We start from the raw sequence: 19,987 nt of genomic DNA, 5'->3' as shown, positions 1-19,987 counted from the left end.
ATGTCATTGTGGAGAATCAGTGAAGGTGAAACCATGAACACAGGTGGGGGGGCCTAATCAGCACGAATCAGACCCACAATGAGCAGATCCTGACATGGTTAAGGGGTATAACTCTGTATAACCATTTGCAATGTCCTAGACCACTGAACCGACTGTGTCCGTCGTTTCAGTCACATAAACCTGGGCTACACATTTTGTTTACACATTACATAATATTTACACCTAAATTACAGTAATGATTTGAATAAAATGGTCATGACCAGAAAAGGCAAAACATGTCACTGTGTCATGAGAGCTAGAACTGATACTTTACGAGTCTTAATTTACAAAAATCAATTTATACTCTTAGCCTCCAAAACTCCCCAATAACTTTTCTGGTCATGTTTATCCATACACAAGTGGAGGGGATTCATTGCTGTCTCCGTGCGAGTCTGCTAGAACTGTCTTTAAAGCAGCAGAAGATAAATAATGGACCATAGAATATTCACAACTTTATCAGACAGCCTAATAATAGCTGGGCGCCTATGTCCGGAATAATGATTGGTGTCTGTGATCGGACTCAATGTGCCCGAGCGAACATGACCCAACTTCCTCCATAACCCACAAATCTCCATCTGTTCGGATGACGCCTCAGCAGCTGAACTCTTTGATCTCGCCACCGCTGATAAGGACACGTTTCCAATCAGAGGCTTAGTTTCAGAATGACAGACCAGCAGTATTTTCTATTTTGTTTTTGTTCTCAGAAGACTGAAATCATGTCAGCTTCGCGTACAATTTTGGGAAGGAAAGGTGACTCACTTGTTAAAATTCAGATAAAAACTGGGGCAATAACACCATGCTGGAATTGTCACCTGCCACAATCTTTGTGTAATTGATTCCGTCGGAAATCTATTGGCCTATTGGCATCGTGTTGCAACTGTTTCTGAGCAATGGCTTTCAACTCAACCTGATGCAGCAAGGTTCACAGACATTCCATCAATAATGGTCACAAATTACAAGGTTAAAGGATTTGGCATCCTCTTTAAAGGATTACAGTCAGACCAAAATAGATCTGAGCCATGCTTGAGACGATGGCGCCATAGATTGGTACTGCAATGACTGTTAGTAAAATACGTAGTTGTCATCAGCATCATCTTATAGATACACAGAACTTATCAACCAGCTGACATGTGCTACTGTTATTGTTTGGTTATACTGAGTGAGTGAGTATGATTTTACACCACTTTAAGCAATATTCCAGCAAAATCATTTTGGGTTCACCGAAATTGAGCTTCACAACTGTACTCCATGTCGGGAATTGAACCCTGGTTTTTGCCATGATGAGGCCAACCACTAGGCTACCTCAGACACCACCCCTGTACACAACAAACTAACTAGATTTAACTTTACTGACTAGCAGGGTATCCTAGCTAAGTGTGTTTCCACACAAGCAGTGTTTATTGGTTAATAGGGTTTCTAGACTCACAGGGTTTCTAGACTAATAGAGTTTCCAGGTTAAGAGGGGCTACAGACTAGCAGTGCTTCCATATTGTTAAAGGGGTTTCCAGACTAGCAGGGTTTCCAGACTATAGCAAGGTTTCCTGACTATAGCTTGGTTTCCAGACTATGGCAAGGTTTCCAGACTATAGCAGTGTTTCCAGACAAACAAGGTTTCCAGACTGACAAGGTTTCCAGACTAGCAGGGTTTCCAGACTATAGCAAGGTTTCCATACTATAGTAAGGTTTCCATACTATAGTTTCCAGACTAACAAGGTTTCCTGACTATAGCAGACTAGGTTTAAAGGGTTTCCAGACTATAGCAAGGTTTCCAGTTTAAAGGGTTTCCAGACTAAAGGGTTTCCAGGTTTTCCTGTTTAAAGGGTTTCCAGACTAACAAGGTTTCCTGTTTAAAGGGTTTCCAGACTAGCAAGGTTTCCTGTTTAAAGGGTTTCCAGACTAGCAAGGTTTTCCTGTTTAAAGGGTTTCCAGACTAGCAAGGTTTCCTGTTTAAAGGGTTTCCAGACTAGCAAGGTTTCCTGTTTAAAGGGTTTCCAGACTAGCAAGGTTTCCTGTTTAAAGGGTTTCCAGACTAGCAAGGGTTTTCCTGTTTAAAGAGTTTCCAGACTAGCAAGGTTTCCTGTTTAAAGAGTTTCCAGACTAGCAAGGTTTCCTGTTTAAAGGGTTTCCAGACTAGCAAGGTTTCCTGTTTAAAGGGTTTCCAGACTAGCAAGGTTTCCTGTTTAAAGGGTTTCCAGACTAGCAAGGTTTCCTGTTTAAAGAGTTTCCAGACTAGCAAGGTTTCCTGTTTAAAGAGTTTCCAGACTAGCAAGGTTTCCTGTTTAAAGGGTTTCCAGACTAGCAAGGTTTCCTGTTTGAAAGGGTTTCCAGACTAGCAAGGTTTCCTGTTTAAAGGGTTTCCAGACTAGCAAGGTTTCCTGTTTAAAGGGTTTCCAGACTAGCAAGGTTTCCTGTTTAAAGGGTTTCCAGACTAGCAAGGTTTCCTGTTTAAAGGGTTTCCAGACTAGCAAGGTTTCTAAAAGAGTTTTAAAAAAAGACTAAAAGAGTTTCCAGACAACAACAATAATCAAACTGAAACAAAGACAATACAGTTTCTGTCCAATCCTGATCAAGATGAAATAAAACAGAAACACCATTCAGCAGTAATATAAAACACTTGTACTAAACAACCAAACAGAGTACTGAGTTTGATCAAGTTGTTTTTTCAGTGCCAGGATATTGAAGCGTACGTAAGCAGTAAGTCAAGTACGCCGCTTCGAGCAATATTCCAGCAATACCACGGCGGGGGACACCAGAAATGGACTTCACACATGGGGAATTGATCACAGGCCCTTGTGTCTTTGTGACGTTTATTTAAAAAAAAATATATATATAAACATTTGAGATGAACCCCGACTCGAAATGCTTCACAGTACAATACATCATGACATGTTATTCCTGCAAGTCGATTAAACCCGATTTTGACTCTCAACTAAACGACCTTGACACAAATGGAGGACGATATATCTGCACAAAACGGGGGTGTGGCCGAAGCAAGCTTGCTGACTTGGATGACACATGTCACGATATCCTAATTGCATAGATCGATGCTTATGATGTTGATCACTGGATTGTCTGGTCCTGACTCAATTATTTACAGGCCGCCGCCATATAGCTGGAATATTGCGACAGCCACCATATTGCTGGAATATTGTGACAGCCACCATACTGCTATTATTTCCACTCCTGACATCCACAACTCCATTGAAATCAAATATATCATTCATACATTCAAACTTAATATAAACTGTTTTGAGCTCAAGGAAAAACGCATATAATTCATATCCTTACTTTATCAGCCATTTATCATTCTAGTGTACCACTGTGTTTTACTGCATTAAGCTCCCTGATCTAATAAGCTCCCATCCAACTTCAAGACCAATTTGCAAATATTCTTCATATGCGCCCCTGAGTCTAAATATTAACATCACAGTCAGTCTTTATTTGCCTATATTACCGACATTTTTATATAGAAGGACAAGGGGTATAAAATTCAGTTTCATTGAGGCCCGAGATAAGATAATGCTTATTACAGTGAATGTGGTACCGGTAGTTATGTTGCACCCCCTCCACATTATGCCCAAGAAGAGTGAAGCCAAGAGCTGCAGTCTGGCTTCCATCAATGACACTTCCCCTTATCCCAACTGACAGGTTCCTCATATCACCAGGAGTAATCTGATCCAGAGGGAGGAAATGAGGTAGATAAATAGCCTCTCCCTGAAAGTAACCTGATAAACTATCGATACACACTTGGAAAATCTAACATTGAGTTTAAATAATGTTCAGTGTGATATCTGCAGTTGAGACAGCAAAGTCTGGACAAGATAATTTCCGGAAATCTTTGCCATTACTTTCTCGATCATATTGAAGTGTTTTATTATCTCTACTCGTTGATATCACGTGGCCAGATATTCTTTCTACGGGGTACATATCCTAAGGTCTTCTGATCCGTATGATATTCTGGATAGGGTTATTGTTGTTTTTTTGTTTTGAACACTCAGCAATATGGCGGTGGTCTGTGAATAATTAAGTCCGGACAAGACCATCCAGTGATCAACATTATGAGCATCGATCTACGCAACTGGGATACGATGACGTCAATCAAGACAGTGAGCCCGAATACCCAGTCCTGTTTGTTATACCCAGTCCCGTTTGTTGCCTCTTACAACAAGCATGGGTATTCCAAATAGGGACAATATCCTACAAGATTCAGTACCCAGCATCGTGCCCTTCTCCAATGTCCTTAAACCCCTTTACCCTTCCAAACAAGGAAAATACCCGGGTTAGAAGTAGTTGTCAGCAACCCATGCTTATCATGAGAGGCAACTAACAGGATTGGATGGTCAGACTTGTTGACTTTGTTGACATATGTTATCGTACACCAATTGCGTAGATGCTCATGCTGTTGATCACTGGATTGTCTGATCCAGACTCAATTAGTTACAGACAACCGCCATATAGCTGGAATATTGCTGAGTGCCGTGTTAAACAACAAACAAACAAAGAGGTCAGTTGTCATGTCATCCTCTACATCGTAGTGTGTCACACAGTCCCTGGAACAAATTAATTTCCCTTCATCCCAACTCCTACTGCAATTCCACAGAACTAATTACAGATAGTCCAGACATTCTACAGATTCAGGACAAAAGCCTTCATCTAACTGTGGGGCGGTGGGGTAGCCTAGTGGTTAAAGCATTCGCTCGTCACGCCGAAGACCCAAGTTCGATTCCCCACATGGGTACAATGTGTGAAGCCCATTTCTGTCCCTCATCGTGATATTGCTGGAATATTGCTAAAAGTGGCGTAAAACTATTCTCACTCATTCTTACTATGACTTCTATTCAACTGAAAGGCAGTTGTTTCTGTCAAAATTTTACATTTTCAGAGAATACATGCAAATCTGCCAATACAAGTAGGCTTGTCGAGTGAGAGTTGTATAACTTTTGTCCACTTGACAAGACTGCAGTGGAGGAGTGTCTGAGTGATAAGTTTTGTTTAGCTGCCTCCAAGAAGCCCTACAGGATGGAATCCATATAGGACGCTCACACGCAGGGAGAATATATCGAACACCTTTAGTTATTTATGTCTCCATATCCGGTTGACAAACGACTGCTTCTATTTCTGTCCTGCCGTTTCATTATTCCGATATGTCATCCTTCTCCAGTGAGACCATTCTCAAGAACAAAGAGTAGCTTTCTGCCTATTTCCTCTCCGCACAATGAGGTATATATACGGTTCAATACCTTGAAGTATAACACAATGGAGTCAATCTCGGAAGTGGGCTGAGACAAGGCTGTACTTTATGGACCCAGCTGTTTTCATAGTAAATTTTCGGGATTTTAATCAGCCGCTGACAAAAATAGCTGCTTTGCAAAGAAACCTGAATATTTTTTGGTATGAAACTAAAGCTTGATTACAGTGGAAGAATCAACATTGAAATGTCACCAAACATAATTACACCAGCTGTAGTTTCTGTACGTCACCAACTGTTAGAATGTGAATCAAACTTTTTTGGGTATTATTTGGATTACTGACAAGACTCGGCTGCTCGAAATAGATCTGACAAATAATTGCCAAGGAGCAACATCAAAAACACAACTGGCATCATTGATTAACAAGACACAAAGTGCAAAGAGACCTCTTTCAGAATCAGGTTCGGCCAGACCAATTTTATTTCTTGTTTTACGGATCCGCCTGTCATATTTTTTCAAGAATAAGAAAAAAATAATAATTAATTTTTCCCCCACAAAAAATAAAATGCTAATGTTTTTATTGGCCAAAAATGTTAAATTACAAGAAAATTACTTTTAGATTGTTTTTTGGCCCCATATACACATCATAACTTGCCAGAAGTAAAATAATTGTAGCATTAAGAAGGAATATTACTTTGATTATTTATTTTATATATATATTTTTTTTCCCTCCTGCCTTTAGGTTTTCTGAGGACAAATATCCGTAAAACAAGAAATAAACTTGGTCTGGACTTACTTTGTTTTTCAACCAAGAATATCAACCACTATGTCTCCGTGTTCACATTGTTGTACACCTACACAGGCGCCTGGATTCATTCCTGGGGGGCTGGGACTCCCTAATTACCTGCCTCCAAGTTCCACTTTTAAAGTTCTTCTGTTATTATGTCTATGTGAAGTATGCAACACATGATATATTTGGGATTACACTTTCTCAGGAAAGAACAGATTCTAGTACTATTGTTGGGTTGAGTCACATGGAAGCCAAGGTGGCTGAGCGGTCTAGGTGCCTGACTCTGAGAGTGTGGGTTCGAATCCCGGATGGGACTCAACCCAATGAAGGTACAAGAATCTGTACTTTACAAAGAAAGTGTAATCCCAAATATAACATGTGTTACATTTGACCACTTTCTAAATGGAATTGTGTATTTCATAGCTTTCGGCCATGGGAGCCGTGCCAATTAACTCTTATCAGAGGGGTACACAAAGTCCGCAGTCTAGACTACCAGTTGTCCGACTTCCATTTTGGACTCAACCCAATGAAATTACAAGAATCTGTACTTTACTGAGAAAGTGTAATCCCAAATATATCATGTGTTACATTTGCCACTTTCTAAATGACATTGTGTTTTTATGTGAAGTATATTTACATCTAACTATAAATAATATCAGTAATCGCATATGAGTCTGTACCAATATTTGAGGGAAAAATGGGAAACAAAATTTTGTTCTCTTTTATTAACCTTCAAGAGTGTGCACCACAACCATGTCTTGAATGGAAGCTACTACTTTCAGGAACCCTTCAACTGCTGGGTTCTGTAACAGATCTGCAATATATCTGCTGAACATAGAGAAATAATGTTTACGTACCTGGTAGGAATCAGTATTGGATAAGTGTCCAGCCTCAATCAGCAGGAATATAGAGTAATCTGAAAATATAACAAGCACACTACAGATATTTCTGTCACATATTTCTTTCTACAAAAATGTGTACCATTTTGAATGAGTTGGTTTTGATGGCACTTTTAACCATCTCTTCTAAAGTAATAACACATCATATTTTTGATATTTATTTAAAAAAATTATTTCTAGTTAAAGAGAAAAAAGTAACTGAGTCGCCAATCTGACTCTCTTCTGTCATTCCGTGGAGGTGGCCATGTTTCGGTCTCGCGAGGCAGCGAGAGCATGAGATCGCGAAATTATGACGTACGCTACACAACACAGAAGCACCAAATCGAAGCGTTTACCATTGCCGCGTTGGTAGCGGTCTGTATATAATCAAGTCTGGACCAGACAATCCAGTGATCAAGAGCATGAGCATCGATCTATGCAATTGGGATACGATTGCATGTTCCAAGCATGGGTTACAGAAGATCAAGTCTAACCCAGATCTTCACAGGTCAAGACAATTAGGACCATGGCTGACATTTGATAAATGTAAAACTTCATAGAAGTACATATTACAAGATATGACAGCCCCACATGAAGTAAGTAAGTGAGTGAGTGAGTGATATGAAATCTCATTAAATACATAACAGTGACCTGTAAACATAATATTGAGCAGTTTATCTTTTATTTGTTTTTAGTTGTAAAGTGTTTTTAATCTAAAAACATTTATTTTAAGGCAGGCTACATGGAACCAATACTCGTTTAAATCATTACATTTTCTGTAACTTGCGAATACATCAAACTTAATCATATTCATAAAAAATCAGCTTTTGAAATCAATAAACAGAAACACACTGAAAAGAAATAAATATGTGGAACAATTTTGTATTTATCTTATTTAGTTATTGATCCACTGAAAACGAATCTCACAAATATGGAGAAAAAACTTTGACATTTCAAGAAGATTTTCCTGTTTTCCCTGTCATGTCTGTTAATTGATTTCTCTGAAGGATGTGAACTCTTTTATTCATACACAATAACTTTTTTAAAGTGGTCAGATGTAACATGCGGTATGTGGGATAACACTTTCTCAGTAAGGTAAAGATAATATGGGACCTACTACAACCCATATTAAGGCTACAGGATCCACAAGAGTCCGCACCAAATCTACAGGACCTACCAGAGGCCACATCAAGACTACAGGACCTACCAGAGGCCACGTCAAGGCTACAGGATCCACAAGAGTCCGCACCAAATCTACAGGACCTACCAGAGGCCACATCAAGACTACAGGACCTACCAGAGGCCACATCAAGACTACAGGACCTACCAGAGGCCACATCAAGGCTACAGGACCTACCAGAGGCCACATCAAGGCTACAGGACCTACCAGAGGCCACATCAAGGCTACAGGACCTACCAGAGGCCACATCAAGGCTACAGGACCTACCAGGAGGCCACATCAAGGCTACAGGACCTCCACAGAGGCCACATCAAGGCTACAGGACCTACCAGAGGCCACATCAAGGCTACAGGACCTACCAGAGGCCACATCAAGGCTACAGGACCTACCAGAGGCCACATCAAGGCTACAGGACCTACCAGAGGCCACATCAAGTCTACAGGACCTACCAGAGGCCACATCAAGGCTACAGGACCTACCAGAGGCCACATCAAGTCTACATGAGCTACCAGAGGCCACACCAAGGCTACAGGACCTACCAGAGGCCACATCAAGTCTACAGGACCTACCAGAGGCCACGTCAAGTCTACAGGACCTACCAGAGGCCACGTCAAGAGCTACGGACCTACCCGGAGGCCACATCAAGGCTCTGGGACCTACCAGAGGCCACATCAAGGCTACAGGATCCACAAGTGTCTGCACCAAATCTACAGGACCTACCAGAGGCCACATCAAGGCTACAGGACCTACCAGAGGCCACGTCAAGGCTACAGGACCTACCAGAGGCCACATCAAGGCTACAGGACCTACCAGAGGCCACATCAAGGCTACAGGACCTACCAGAGGCCACATCAAGGCTACAGGACCTACCAGAGGCCACATCAAGGCTGGGACCTACCAGAGGCCACATCAGAGTCTACAGGACCTACCAGGAGGCCACATCAAGGCTACAGGACCTACCAGAGGCCTCATCAGAGTCTACAGGGACCTACCAGAGGCCACATCAAGGCTACAGGACCTACCAGAGGCCACATCAAGTCTACATGAGCTGCCAGAGGCCACACCAAGGCTCACGGGACCTACCAGAGGCCACATCAAGGCTACAGGATTCACAAGTGTCTGCACCAAATCTACAGAACCTACCAGAGGCCACGTCCAAGGCTACAGGACCTACCAGAGGCCACGTCAAGGCTACAGGACCTACCAGAGGCCACATCAAGTCTACAGGACCTACCAGAGGCCACATCAAGGCTACAGGACCTACCAGAGGCCACATCAAGGCTACAGGACCTACCAGAGGCCACATCAAGGCTACAGGACCTACCAGAGGCCACATCAAGTCTACAGGACCTACCAGAGGCCACATCAAGGCTACAGGACCTACCAGAGGCCACGTCAAGGCTACAGGACCTACCAGAGGCCACATCAAGGCTACGGGATCCACAAGTGTCTGCACCAAATCTACAGAACCTACCAGAGGCCACGTCAAGGCTACAGGACCTACCAGAGGCCACATCAAGTCTACAGGACCTACAGGAGGCCACATCAAGTCTACAGGACCTGCCGGAGGCCACATCAAGGCTACAGGACCTACCAGAGGCCACATCAAGGCTCACAGGACCTACCAGAGGCCACATCAAGGCTACAGGATCCACAAGTGTCTGCACCAAATCTACAGAACCTACCAGAGGCCACATCAAGGCTACAGGACCTACCAGAGGCCACATCAAGGCTACAGGACCTACCAGAGGCCACATCAAGGCTACAGGACCTACCAGAGGCCACGTCAAGGCTACAGGACCTACCAGAGGCCACATCAAGGCTACAGGACCTACCAGAGGCCACATCAAGGCTACAAACCCTATCAAAGCACAAGGCTTCTTCAGGTCATGCTAAAAGTACATCATGACCCAGGACAAAGTTTATTGCTGGCACAATTCCAGGACAGGCGAAGTAATCAATGTCATACGTCATTTTACTTAGTGGATGTCCTGGGATTACAACTGACCAACGAATGCAAATCTTTGTAATCTGTGCAAGTGGTGTGATACTCAGATGACAACCAACTGACATGTGGAGGCTGTATGGTAATAAGGATTCTCCTCATCTTGTAAAGGGTGACAGGTTTACTTAACTGCAGACGGACTATAATTTGAAATTTTCTCAGTGCTGATTGCAAACTACCAGGAGCAAGAACTGAGGTCAGGTCATGGATATTGAGAGTGAGAGCAGGATCTTACAGTTGGACACGATCAGGTCATCACCTTGTGTCAGATAGTGTTAGATACATGTACAGTTGGACACAATCAGGTCATCACCTTGTGTCAGATAGTGTTAGATATATGTACAGTTGGACACAATCAGGTCATCACCTTGTGTCAGATAGTGTTAGATATATGTACAGTTGGACACAATCAGGTCATCACCTTGTGTCAGATAGTGTTAGATATATGTACAGTTGGACACAATCAGGTCATCACCTTGTGTCAGATAGTGTTAGATATATGTACAGCTGGACACCATCAGGTCACCACCTTGTATCAGATAGTGTTAGATATATGTACAGTTGGACACAATCAGGTCATCACCTTGTATCAGATAGTGTTAGATACATGTACAGCTGGACATGATCAGGTCATCACCTTGTGTCAGATAGTGTTAGATATATGTACAGTTGGACACAATCAGGTCATCACCTTGTGTCAGATAGTGTTAGATATATGTACAGTTGGACACAATCAGGTCATCACCTTGTGTCAGATAGTGTTAGATATATGTACAGCTGGACACGATCAGGTCATCACCTTGTGTCAGATAGTGTTAGATATATGTACAGCTGGACACCATCAGGTAATCACCTTGTGTCAGATAGTGTTAGATATATGTACAGCTGGACACCATCAGGTCATCACCTTGTGTCAGATAGTGTTATATAGTACAGCTGGACACCATCAGGTCATCACCTTGTGTCAGATAATGTTAGATATATGTACAGTTGGACACAATCAGGTCATTACCTTGTGTCAGATAGTGTTAGATATATGTACAGTTGGACACAATCAGGTCATCACCGTGTGTCAGATAGTGGTAGATATATGTACAGCTGGACACCATCAGGTCATCACCTTGTGTCAGATGAGTGTTAGATATATGTACACCTGGACACCATCAGGTCATCACTTTGGTCAGATAGTGTTAGATATATGTACCCTTGGCCACCATCAATCATCACCTTGTGTCAGATAGTGTTAGATATATGTACAGCTGGAACATGGTTGATAGTGTAAAAGACATGTGTTAGCCTTAATGACCTGTTGGAAACTCAGGTCATCACAGCTGTGTCAGATAGTGTTGATATATGTACAGCTGGACACCATCAGTACCCTTGTGTCCTTAATGAGTGCTAGATATACAAACAGCTGGACACCATCAGGTCATCACTTTGTGTCAGATAGTGTTAGATATATGTACAGCTGGACACCATCAGGTCATCACCTTGTGTCAGATAGTGTTAGATATATGTACAGTTGGACACAATCAGGTCATCCAAACATAGTGCCAATGATATGTAAAAACTGGACACAAGGATTTAAAATCTTATGTTAGTTTCAACAATGGCTTTTGGCTTGTTGTTTTACACCACCCTCAGTAATATTCCAGCTATCTGGCAACAGTCTGTAAATAATCAAGTCTGGATCAGACAAATCCAGTGATCAACAGCATGAGCACTGATCTATCCCTTATGACATGTTTCAATGTCAGCCTGACTACTCTCATTAGTCACCTTTTACGACAAGCATGGGTTAAGACAAATTCTAATCCAGATCTTCACAGGTTAGACTCAACAATGATTGGCGTGGTTGGACACAATGACTGACAGTCAAACAGGTTGTAAATTTGTGGTTGATAGTGTACACAAGACATGTACCCTTAGCCTTAATGACCTGCTAGAAACTCTTACAAAACAGCCAAACATGGTTGATGGACACACACATAAGCATACACAGAATCAAACTCAAGTGAATGACTAGACCAACACACCAACCACTGACCTACACTTACACTTTGCTCACGGATGGTTGGGTAGCCTAGTGGTTAAAGCGTTCGCTTGTCAAACCACAGGCCCGGGTTCGATTCCCCACATGGGCACAACGTGTGATGCCTATTTTTGGTGTCCCCCACCATGATACTGATGGAATATTGCTAAAAGCTGCATAAAACCGAACTCACTCACTCAATCACTCCACTTTTCTCACAGACCATCTCTACTACTGGAACCCAACCCAGCATCTAGCACTTAACACACACTTTACCTTCTTGTTGAAGCGTAATGACTCATTAAAGACGATCAATGTTCTGTTATTTTAACTTTTTGTTGGCAAGCCTTCAAAGAACACTTCCATTACAAGAGAGCATTGATTTTCCTACTTATCGACAGAAATAACTGCAACAAAACTGCATTATTACTGAAGATTAAAAAAACATTGGAAGTTCATACATTACAAGTCACCCACTGGTAGACATGGATGTGGGTGGACGTGGGTTGATGTGGGTGGATGTAGGTGGACGTGTGGACATAACAGGGACATGGGATCATGTACACTGTTAGTTTACATTCCCCAAGGGGAAAATCAACAAATTTATCTCACCACTCACATAATTTTATTGTAGTATGTCTCACGCATGCATGCTTTGGTCCGAATCAATAGAAATATATTAGGCATCCATTTATCCACTTCATGCAAGATTCATTTTCATTGAAAACAGAGTTATTCTCGGTCAGTCTATAACTATAAATATTGTAGATATCCACTGAATGGAGTCTTACATCACCAGTATGAGGCTGCAGGGCAGCTGGTTACAAATGTAATGCCAAAGTTCGGCAGTTGCAGCAGACAAAATAGGTAATATGCCATGATAGCGAGCTAATCAGAATTCCACATCTATATGTAAAGGTGCGATACATTCCATGACCATAAGCATCATTTGAATTCACAACCAATAGATGATTTACAAGTTTTAAAGTTTGCGGATTTTCATCCTACACTGAATACTTCAGAATTATTTGAAACAGAGCAAAACTCTCTCTCTGAGAGGGAAAGACACTTTTAAAAGCACAATGGCATGCTTTTTTTAGAGGGTGAGAGAGTTGATTTAATGAAAGTTGCGGCAATATTTTGGTCTATAATATATATATGTTGGGGCATATCCACTCTCTTTAGCTTCCTATTGATACAAAAAAGACTTATTATTATAGTTAGTATTAATGAGAGAAATGTCAGTACTGATTTTTAGAGAAGTGTGGCATGATAGTGTGCCTTTAAAGTGTGTCTTTTCAGACTCAAATACATGTCAAAGATTTGACCTTGACCTGTAAAGATACGCTTGCAGGGGACCCCATTACCAGATTTCAAAGGTCATCACTGTCAGTCTGAGGGACCCTGTAGACCGCCTCATGTGGGTGTAGTGGTTAGTCCGCGTCAGATCCCAAAGACGTTAAAAAGACGTTAAAATATGGTACTTGTTGGTCCCTGCCTGGCGCTCGGCATTAATGGGTACAACAAGGACTGGTCAGCTCGGAGTCAGTATAATGTGTCTGAGTGGGGCATTCATGCTTCACTGCGGCATGGTATCTCAGTGGGCTAGCACTATAAAACCAGCTTAAGTCTGGGCTAGTACAAGCAGCCGCACATACACATACACACGCATGCACTTCGTCATATGAGCGAAATATTCTCAAGCACGACGTAAAACCCAATTTCACCTCACCTCCCCTCACCTGAGGGACCTGTAAAGCAGGGCCTAGATTTTCGAAGCTCTCTTAGCGCTAAGATAGTCATAAGTTAATGTTAATGTATGACACTTACGACTATCTTAGCGCTAAGAGAGCTTCGAAAATCTAGGCCCAGGGTGATACTGTCCTTTATTATACGATTTGAAATCTATTGTTGGTTTGGTTTATTGTTTAACGCAGCACTCAGCGATGTTCCAGCTATATGGCGGCGGTCTGTAAATATTCAAGTTTGGGCCAGACAATCTAGACTAATGTTTAGTCTCTGAATATATATATAATTTTGATAGTTCCAAATATATCTGTTTAAATTGAAAAGGAGCCCCAGTCAGATGGGAAATTCAAAACCTGATAGAATCTAGATCGACTTGCTTCATCTAGGTCTTTAGCATTGCAGGGAGACTAATGTGGTACAGGGACTGGGAGACAGACTACAGACGATCCAGTGATCAGCATCATGAGCATCGATCAACTCAATTGGGATACGATGACATGTGTCAACCAAGACAGCGAGCTTGACCACCCTGTCCTGTTAGTCGCCTCTTTCAATAAGCATGGGTTACTGAAGACCAATTCTAGCCCGGATCTTCACAGGTAAAAACTACCATATTTGAAGGACCTTCATATTTCTTTTGAACAATTTGGTACAATGACAACTATCATTGCACATCCTGGAGTAAGCAATACATTGGTTTTGTTTCGAATCAACTCTAAAGATTTGACAATGAATACAATGGTGGTCTGAACACCCTAATGTTAATACGGTATCATTATTGATTGATTGTTTAACACCACATTCCAGCCATACGGGGGCCGTATCACGACAACCCACAGAAGTTTGGCCAGAGTGTTGTTGTGTACACAGTTGAAAGCTTGGCTGATTATTCTGTAAGGCCATATGTTTCCTATCACCACTATTATCAGGAATATGCCGTAAATCCATCTGACACCACTACCTTCATACATCACAACAAAGTGGTAGTGATTACAGATCTGTGATGGCTGTCATTCCACCCCCACATGTTGCCTGTATGCCGCCAATCAAAGCTACATAACCACAGCCGCTCTCATGAAATCAATCCATAATCATTCTTCAAAGAGAAGTCCTAAAGGCCTGACCTTCAATTATATAATAAAAACCAAGTTGTGGGAGTTGATGTGTTGATATTATTACAAGCTGAACAAAACACTTAACACTGAAGGTGATAATATTCACACAAGCTGAACAAAACACTTAACACTGAAGGTGATAATATTCACACAAGCTGAACAAAACACTTAACAGTGGAGGTGATAATATTCACACAAGCTGAACAAAACACTTAACAGTGAAGGTGATAATATTCACACAAGCTGAACAAAACACTTAACACTGAAGGTGATAATATTCACACAAGCTGAACAAAACACTTAACACTGAAGGTGATAATATTCACACAAGCTGAACAAAACACTTAACACTGAAGGTGATAATATTCACACAAGCTGAACAAAACACTTAACAGTGAAGGTGAAATATTCACACAAGCTGAACAAAACACTTAACACTGAAGGTGATACTATTCACACAAGCTGAACAAAACACTTAACACTGAAGGTGATACTATTCACACAAGCTGAACAAAACACTTAACAGACTGAAGGTGATACTATTCACACAAGCTGAACAAACACTTAACACTGAAGGTGATATATTCACACAAGCTGAACAAAACACTTAACAGTGAAGGTGTGATAATATTCACACAAGCTGAACAAAACACTTAACACTGAAGGTGATAATATTCACACAAGCTGAACAAAACACTTAACACTGAAGGTGATACTATTCACACAAGCTGAACAAAACACTTAACACTGAAGGTGATACTATTCACACAAGCTGAACAAAACACTTAACACTGAAGGTGATACTATTCACACAAGCTGAACAAAACACTTAACACTGAAGGTGATTTATTCACACAAGCTGAACAAAACACTTAACACTGAAGGTGATACTATTCACACAAGCTGAACAAAACACTTAACAGTGGAGGTGAATATTCACACAAGCTGAACAAAACACTTAACAGTGAAGGTGAATATTCACACAAGCTGAGGAACACACCTTGATTTTTAGGTGTTTGTAAAAGCTGAAGAACACCTTAACAGATAAGGAATTGATATTTTCACAAGCTGAGAAGAACATCTTAACAGATGAGGTAATCTTCAGCTTTTGACAACGTCAATACCTTAACAGATCAGGTATTGACATAATGAAAAGCTGAAGAACACCTCCACAGGTGAGGTGTTGACATTACAAGAAACTGAAGAACAATTTAACAGTTGAGAAGCTGAAGAATACCTCAACAGATGAGGTGTTGACAATTCAGAAGCTGAAGAACATCTAAGCAGACGAGGTGTTGACATTATGACAGCTGAAGAACATCTAAGCAGATGAGTTGTTGACAATACGAGAAGCTGAAGAACATCTAAGCAGACGAGGTGTTGACATTATGACAGCTGAAGAACATCTAAGCAGATGAGGTGTTGACAATTCATAAGCTGAAGAACATCTAAGCAGACGAGGTGTTGACATTATGACAGCTGAAGAACATCTAAGCAGATGAGTTGTTGACAATACGAGAAGCTGAAGAACATCTAAACAGATGAGGTGGTCACAGCTGGACAACCTGAGCACTGTACTACACACCTCTTCTCAGGCAAGATTCAATCACCCAGCAACATCTGTTACAAACTGGCTGTCCTTCCACGGGAACCACTGTACACCAATATGGATACTATGTTGAAATGATCGCTGAGCATGACACTGTCATAAAGGTGCAATCTCTGTTTTTGCGGCAACAGCAGTGGACTGACGAGCCCCAGTTGAATCAGTAATCCTATAACTCATCACACAAATGTGTGATCATTATATTTTCATGATTTACAGGTTGTTCTGCTTAAAGGTCACATGCAATGTAAAACACAACTTGGCAGATTCTGATACTTTCCAGTATGGACTTACAGTAACAAATGATCAAAAATGCAAATTCAACTTATAAAGTTGGAAAATAACACGATGAAAAGACCCCCGCTAAATCGGAGTTCAAACAATTCACTAAATTCATCCCAGCTGGGGTGAAATATGGTTTCAACAGAAGTACTAGAATCTGTACTTTACTAAGAAAGTGTAATTCAAAATATGACATGTGTTACATTGGACCACTTTCTAAATGGCATTGTGCATTTCAACAGCTGTGCTACGCTGCGCTGCACTGTGCTCATGGCGCATGTGCTTTGAATAGGTTCGCGCAGCTTGGAAACAACATTTCAAGACGGAAAACCTTCGCTGGCAGTGAATACTTGGAGTAGGCTTTGATGTCAGCTATTTTTCTAATGTTTTGTAGATATTTCACAAGTGCAAGCTTTTTATATGTTATGACAGTAGATTACCGATTTAACTGTTTATATAATTTCATTTGACTATTTCACCACACGTTCTTCTTACGGAGTCACTTTCTCAGTTCGGTACTTAACATCAACGTCATTATTTAGCATTGTCAGAATGTGTAACTGTGATATAGATATGCCTCTGTCACAGACAAAACTCAATGTCTGTTTTATTGACACCTATGTGTCTGCCTGCCTGTCTGCTAATGACAATATGCAATACACAACTTCGATCACTGACCACATGCAATTTGAACTTAACACCTATCAGGCATAAACAAAATGCATTGATTTATGACTCGCATACCCGAGTTCTGTCTCTGTCACATTATGTACTTTCACAGACAGGCAAGTGTGACACTTGTACACATGACATGTTATAATGTCTGTTGATTGCAAAATGTTATACACAAAAAAATCAGCACGTATTTACAAAACCCAACATCTCTATACACACACAAAGAGCCCTGAGTGTATCGGCAAATGAACCAGCCAATGAAAGTATTCGTTACACTTAAGTGCACGCCCACCCGTTCTGACTGGGTTCGGTATCCCGGGTGCTTTGATTTAAGGAAAGTAAACCCAAGTACAAAATATTGCACTTTTGATTTGCGATTGTACGCTTTTAATTTTGTTTATTTGATTTTTTCATAATCAGCAATGTATATTATATGTCATGAATAAGTGATAATTGTGTTTTAATTATGTTTGTTTTTTGGTTGCATGTGACCTTTAAGGGACAGTGGTGTAGCTTAATGGTTACAGTGTTCGATCGTCACCCCACAGACAAAGGTGTGATTCCCCAATACAGACACTGGTCAGTTCTAGGAAACAGCTTTTGTATATCAGCTGATTTGTAGTAGCAGACTAGGCCAGGTAAGATATGTAGTTGAAGGCTGGTAGAGGCTAGATATGTGGCAGAAGGCTGGTACAGGCTAGATATGTAGTAGAAGGCTGGTACAGGCTAGATATGTGGCAGAAGGCTGGTAGAGGCTAGATATGTGGCAGAAGGCTGGTAGAGGCTAGATATGTAGTAGAAGGCTGGTAGAGGCTAGATATGTAGTAGAAGGCTAGTAGAGGCTAGATATGTAGTAGAAGGCTAGTACAGGCTAGATATGTAGTAGAAGGCTGGTAGAGGCTAGATATGTGGCAGAAGGCTGGTAGAGGCTAGATATGTGGCAGAAGGCTGGTGGGAGGCTAGAGATGTGTGGCTAGATAGAAGGCTGGTACAGGCTAGATATGTGGCAGAAGGCTACAGATATGTAGTAGTGAAGGCTGGTGGGGGCTATGTAGTAGTAGAAGAGCTGGTAGAGTATGTAGTAGAAGGCTGGTAGAGGCTAGATATGTAGTAGAAGGCTAGATACGTGGCAGAAGGCTAGATATGTAGTAGAAGGCTAGTAGAGGCTAGATATGTAGCAGAAGGCTAGTAGAGGCTAGATATGTAGTAGAAGGCTAGTAGAGGCTAGATATGTAGCAGAAGGCTAGTAGAGGCTAGATATGTGACAGAAGGCTAGTAGAGGCTAGGTATGTGGCAGAAGGCTAGTAGAGGCTAGATATGTGGCAGAAGGCTAGTAGAGGCTAGATATGTGGCAGAAGGCTAGTAGAGGCTAGATATGGGACAGAAGGCTAGTAGAGGCTAGATATGCTGCAGAAGGCTAGTAGAGGCTAGATATGTGGCAAGAAGGCTAGTGTAGAGAGGCTAGATATATGAGGCTAAAGGTTGAGTAGAGGCTAGATATGTGGCAGAGAAGGCTAGTAGGAGGCTAGATATGTAGTAGAAAAATAGCACAAGGCTAGTAGAGGCTAGATATGTAGTAGAAGGCTAGTATTGGCTAGATATGTGGCAGAAGGCTAGTAGAGGCTAGATATGTAGTAGAAGGCTGGTAGAGGCTAGATATGTAGTAGAAGGCTAGTAGAGGCTAGATATGTAGTAGAAGGCTAGTATTAGGCTAGATATGTGGCAGAAGGCTAGTAGAGGCTAGATATGTGGCAGAAGGCTAGTAGAGGCTAGATATGTAGTAGAAGGCTAGTAGAGGCTAGATATGTGGCAGAAGGCTAGTAGAGGCTAGATATGTAGTAGAAGGCTAGTAGAGGCTAGATATGTGGCAGAAGGCTAGATATGTGAGTAGAAGGCTAGATATGTAGAGGGCTAGATATGTAGTAGAAGGCTAGTATTGGCTAGATATGTGGCAGAAGGCTAGATATGTGGCAGAAGGCTAGTATTGGCTAGATATGTGGCAGAAGGCTAGTAGACGCTAGATATGTGGCAGAAGGCTGGTAGAGGCTAGATATGCAGCAGAAGGCTAGTAGGAGCTAGATATGTGTGGGAGGTAGCTAGAGATATCTGTAGACAGAGAAGGTTAGTAGAGGCTAGATATGTGGCAGAAGGCTAGTAGAGGCTAGATATGTAGTAGAAGGCTTGTAGAGGCTATGTATGTAGCAGAAGGCTAGTAGAGGCTAGATATGTGGCAGAAGGCTAGTAGAGGCTAGATATGTAGCAGAAGGCTAGTAGAGGCTAGATATGTAGCAGAAGGCTAGTAGAGGCTAGATATGTAGCAGAAGGCTAGGCTAGGCTAGATATGTATGCAGAAAGGCTAGTAGAGAGGCTAGATATGTAGTAGAAGGCTAGTAGAGGCTAGATATGTGGCAGAAGGCTAGTAGAGGCTAGATATGTAGTAGAAGGCT

General features: G+C 41.6%; 1 protein-coding gene across 2 annotated transcripts in view; it reads right to left on the bottom strand.

Moving 5' to 3' along the window:
• LOC124273589 (putative sodium-coupled neutral amino acid transporter 11) overlaps window positions 1-19,987 on the bottom strand; it is a 184,863-nt gene that overhangs the window by 23,459 nt on the left and 141,417 nt on the right. For both annotated transcript variants that reach the window (XM_046708872.1, XM_046708871.1), the window contains one exon: window positions 6,876-6,934. In XM_046708872.1, the coding sequence (XP_046564828.1) occupies window positions 6,876-6,934 (59 nt within the window). The remainder of the gene's footprint in view (window positions 1-6,875; window positions 6,935-19,987) is intronic.

Source organism: Haliotis rubra, unplaced genomic scaffold, assembly GCF_003918875.1.
Source record: "Haliotis rubra isolate DU_JTF1 unplaced genomic scaffold, ASM391887v1 Scf182, whole genome shotgun sequence".
Taxonomy (NCBI): domain Eukaryota; kingdom Metazoa; phylum Mollusca; class Gastropoda; order Lepetellida; family Haliotidae; genus Haliotis; species Haliotis rubra.
This window is presented reverse-complemented; position numbering and strand designations above follow the sequence as displayed.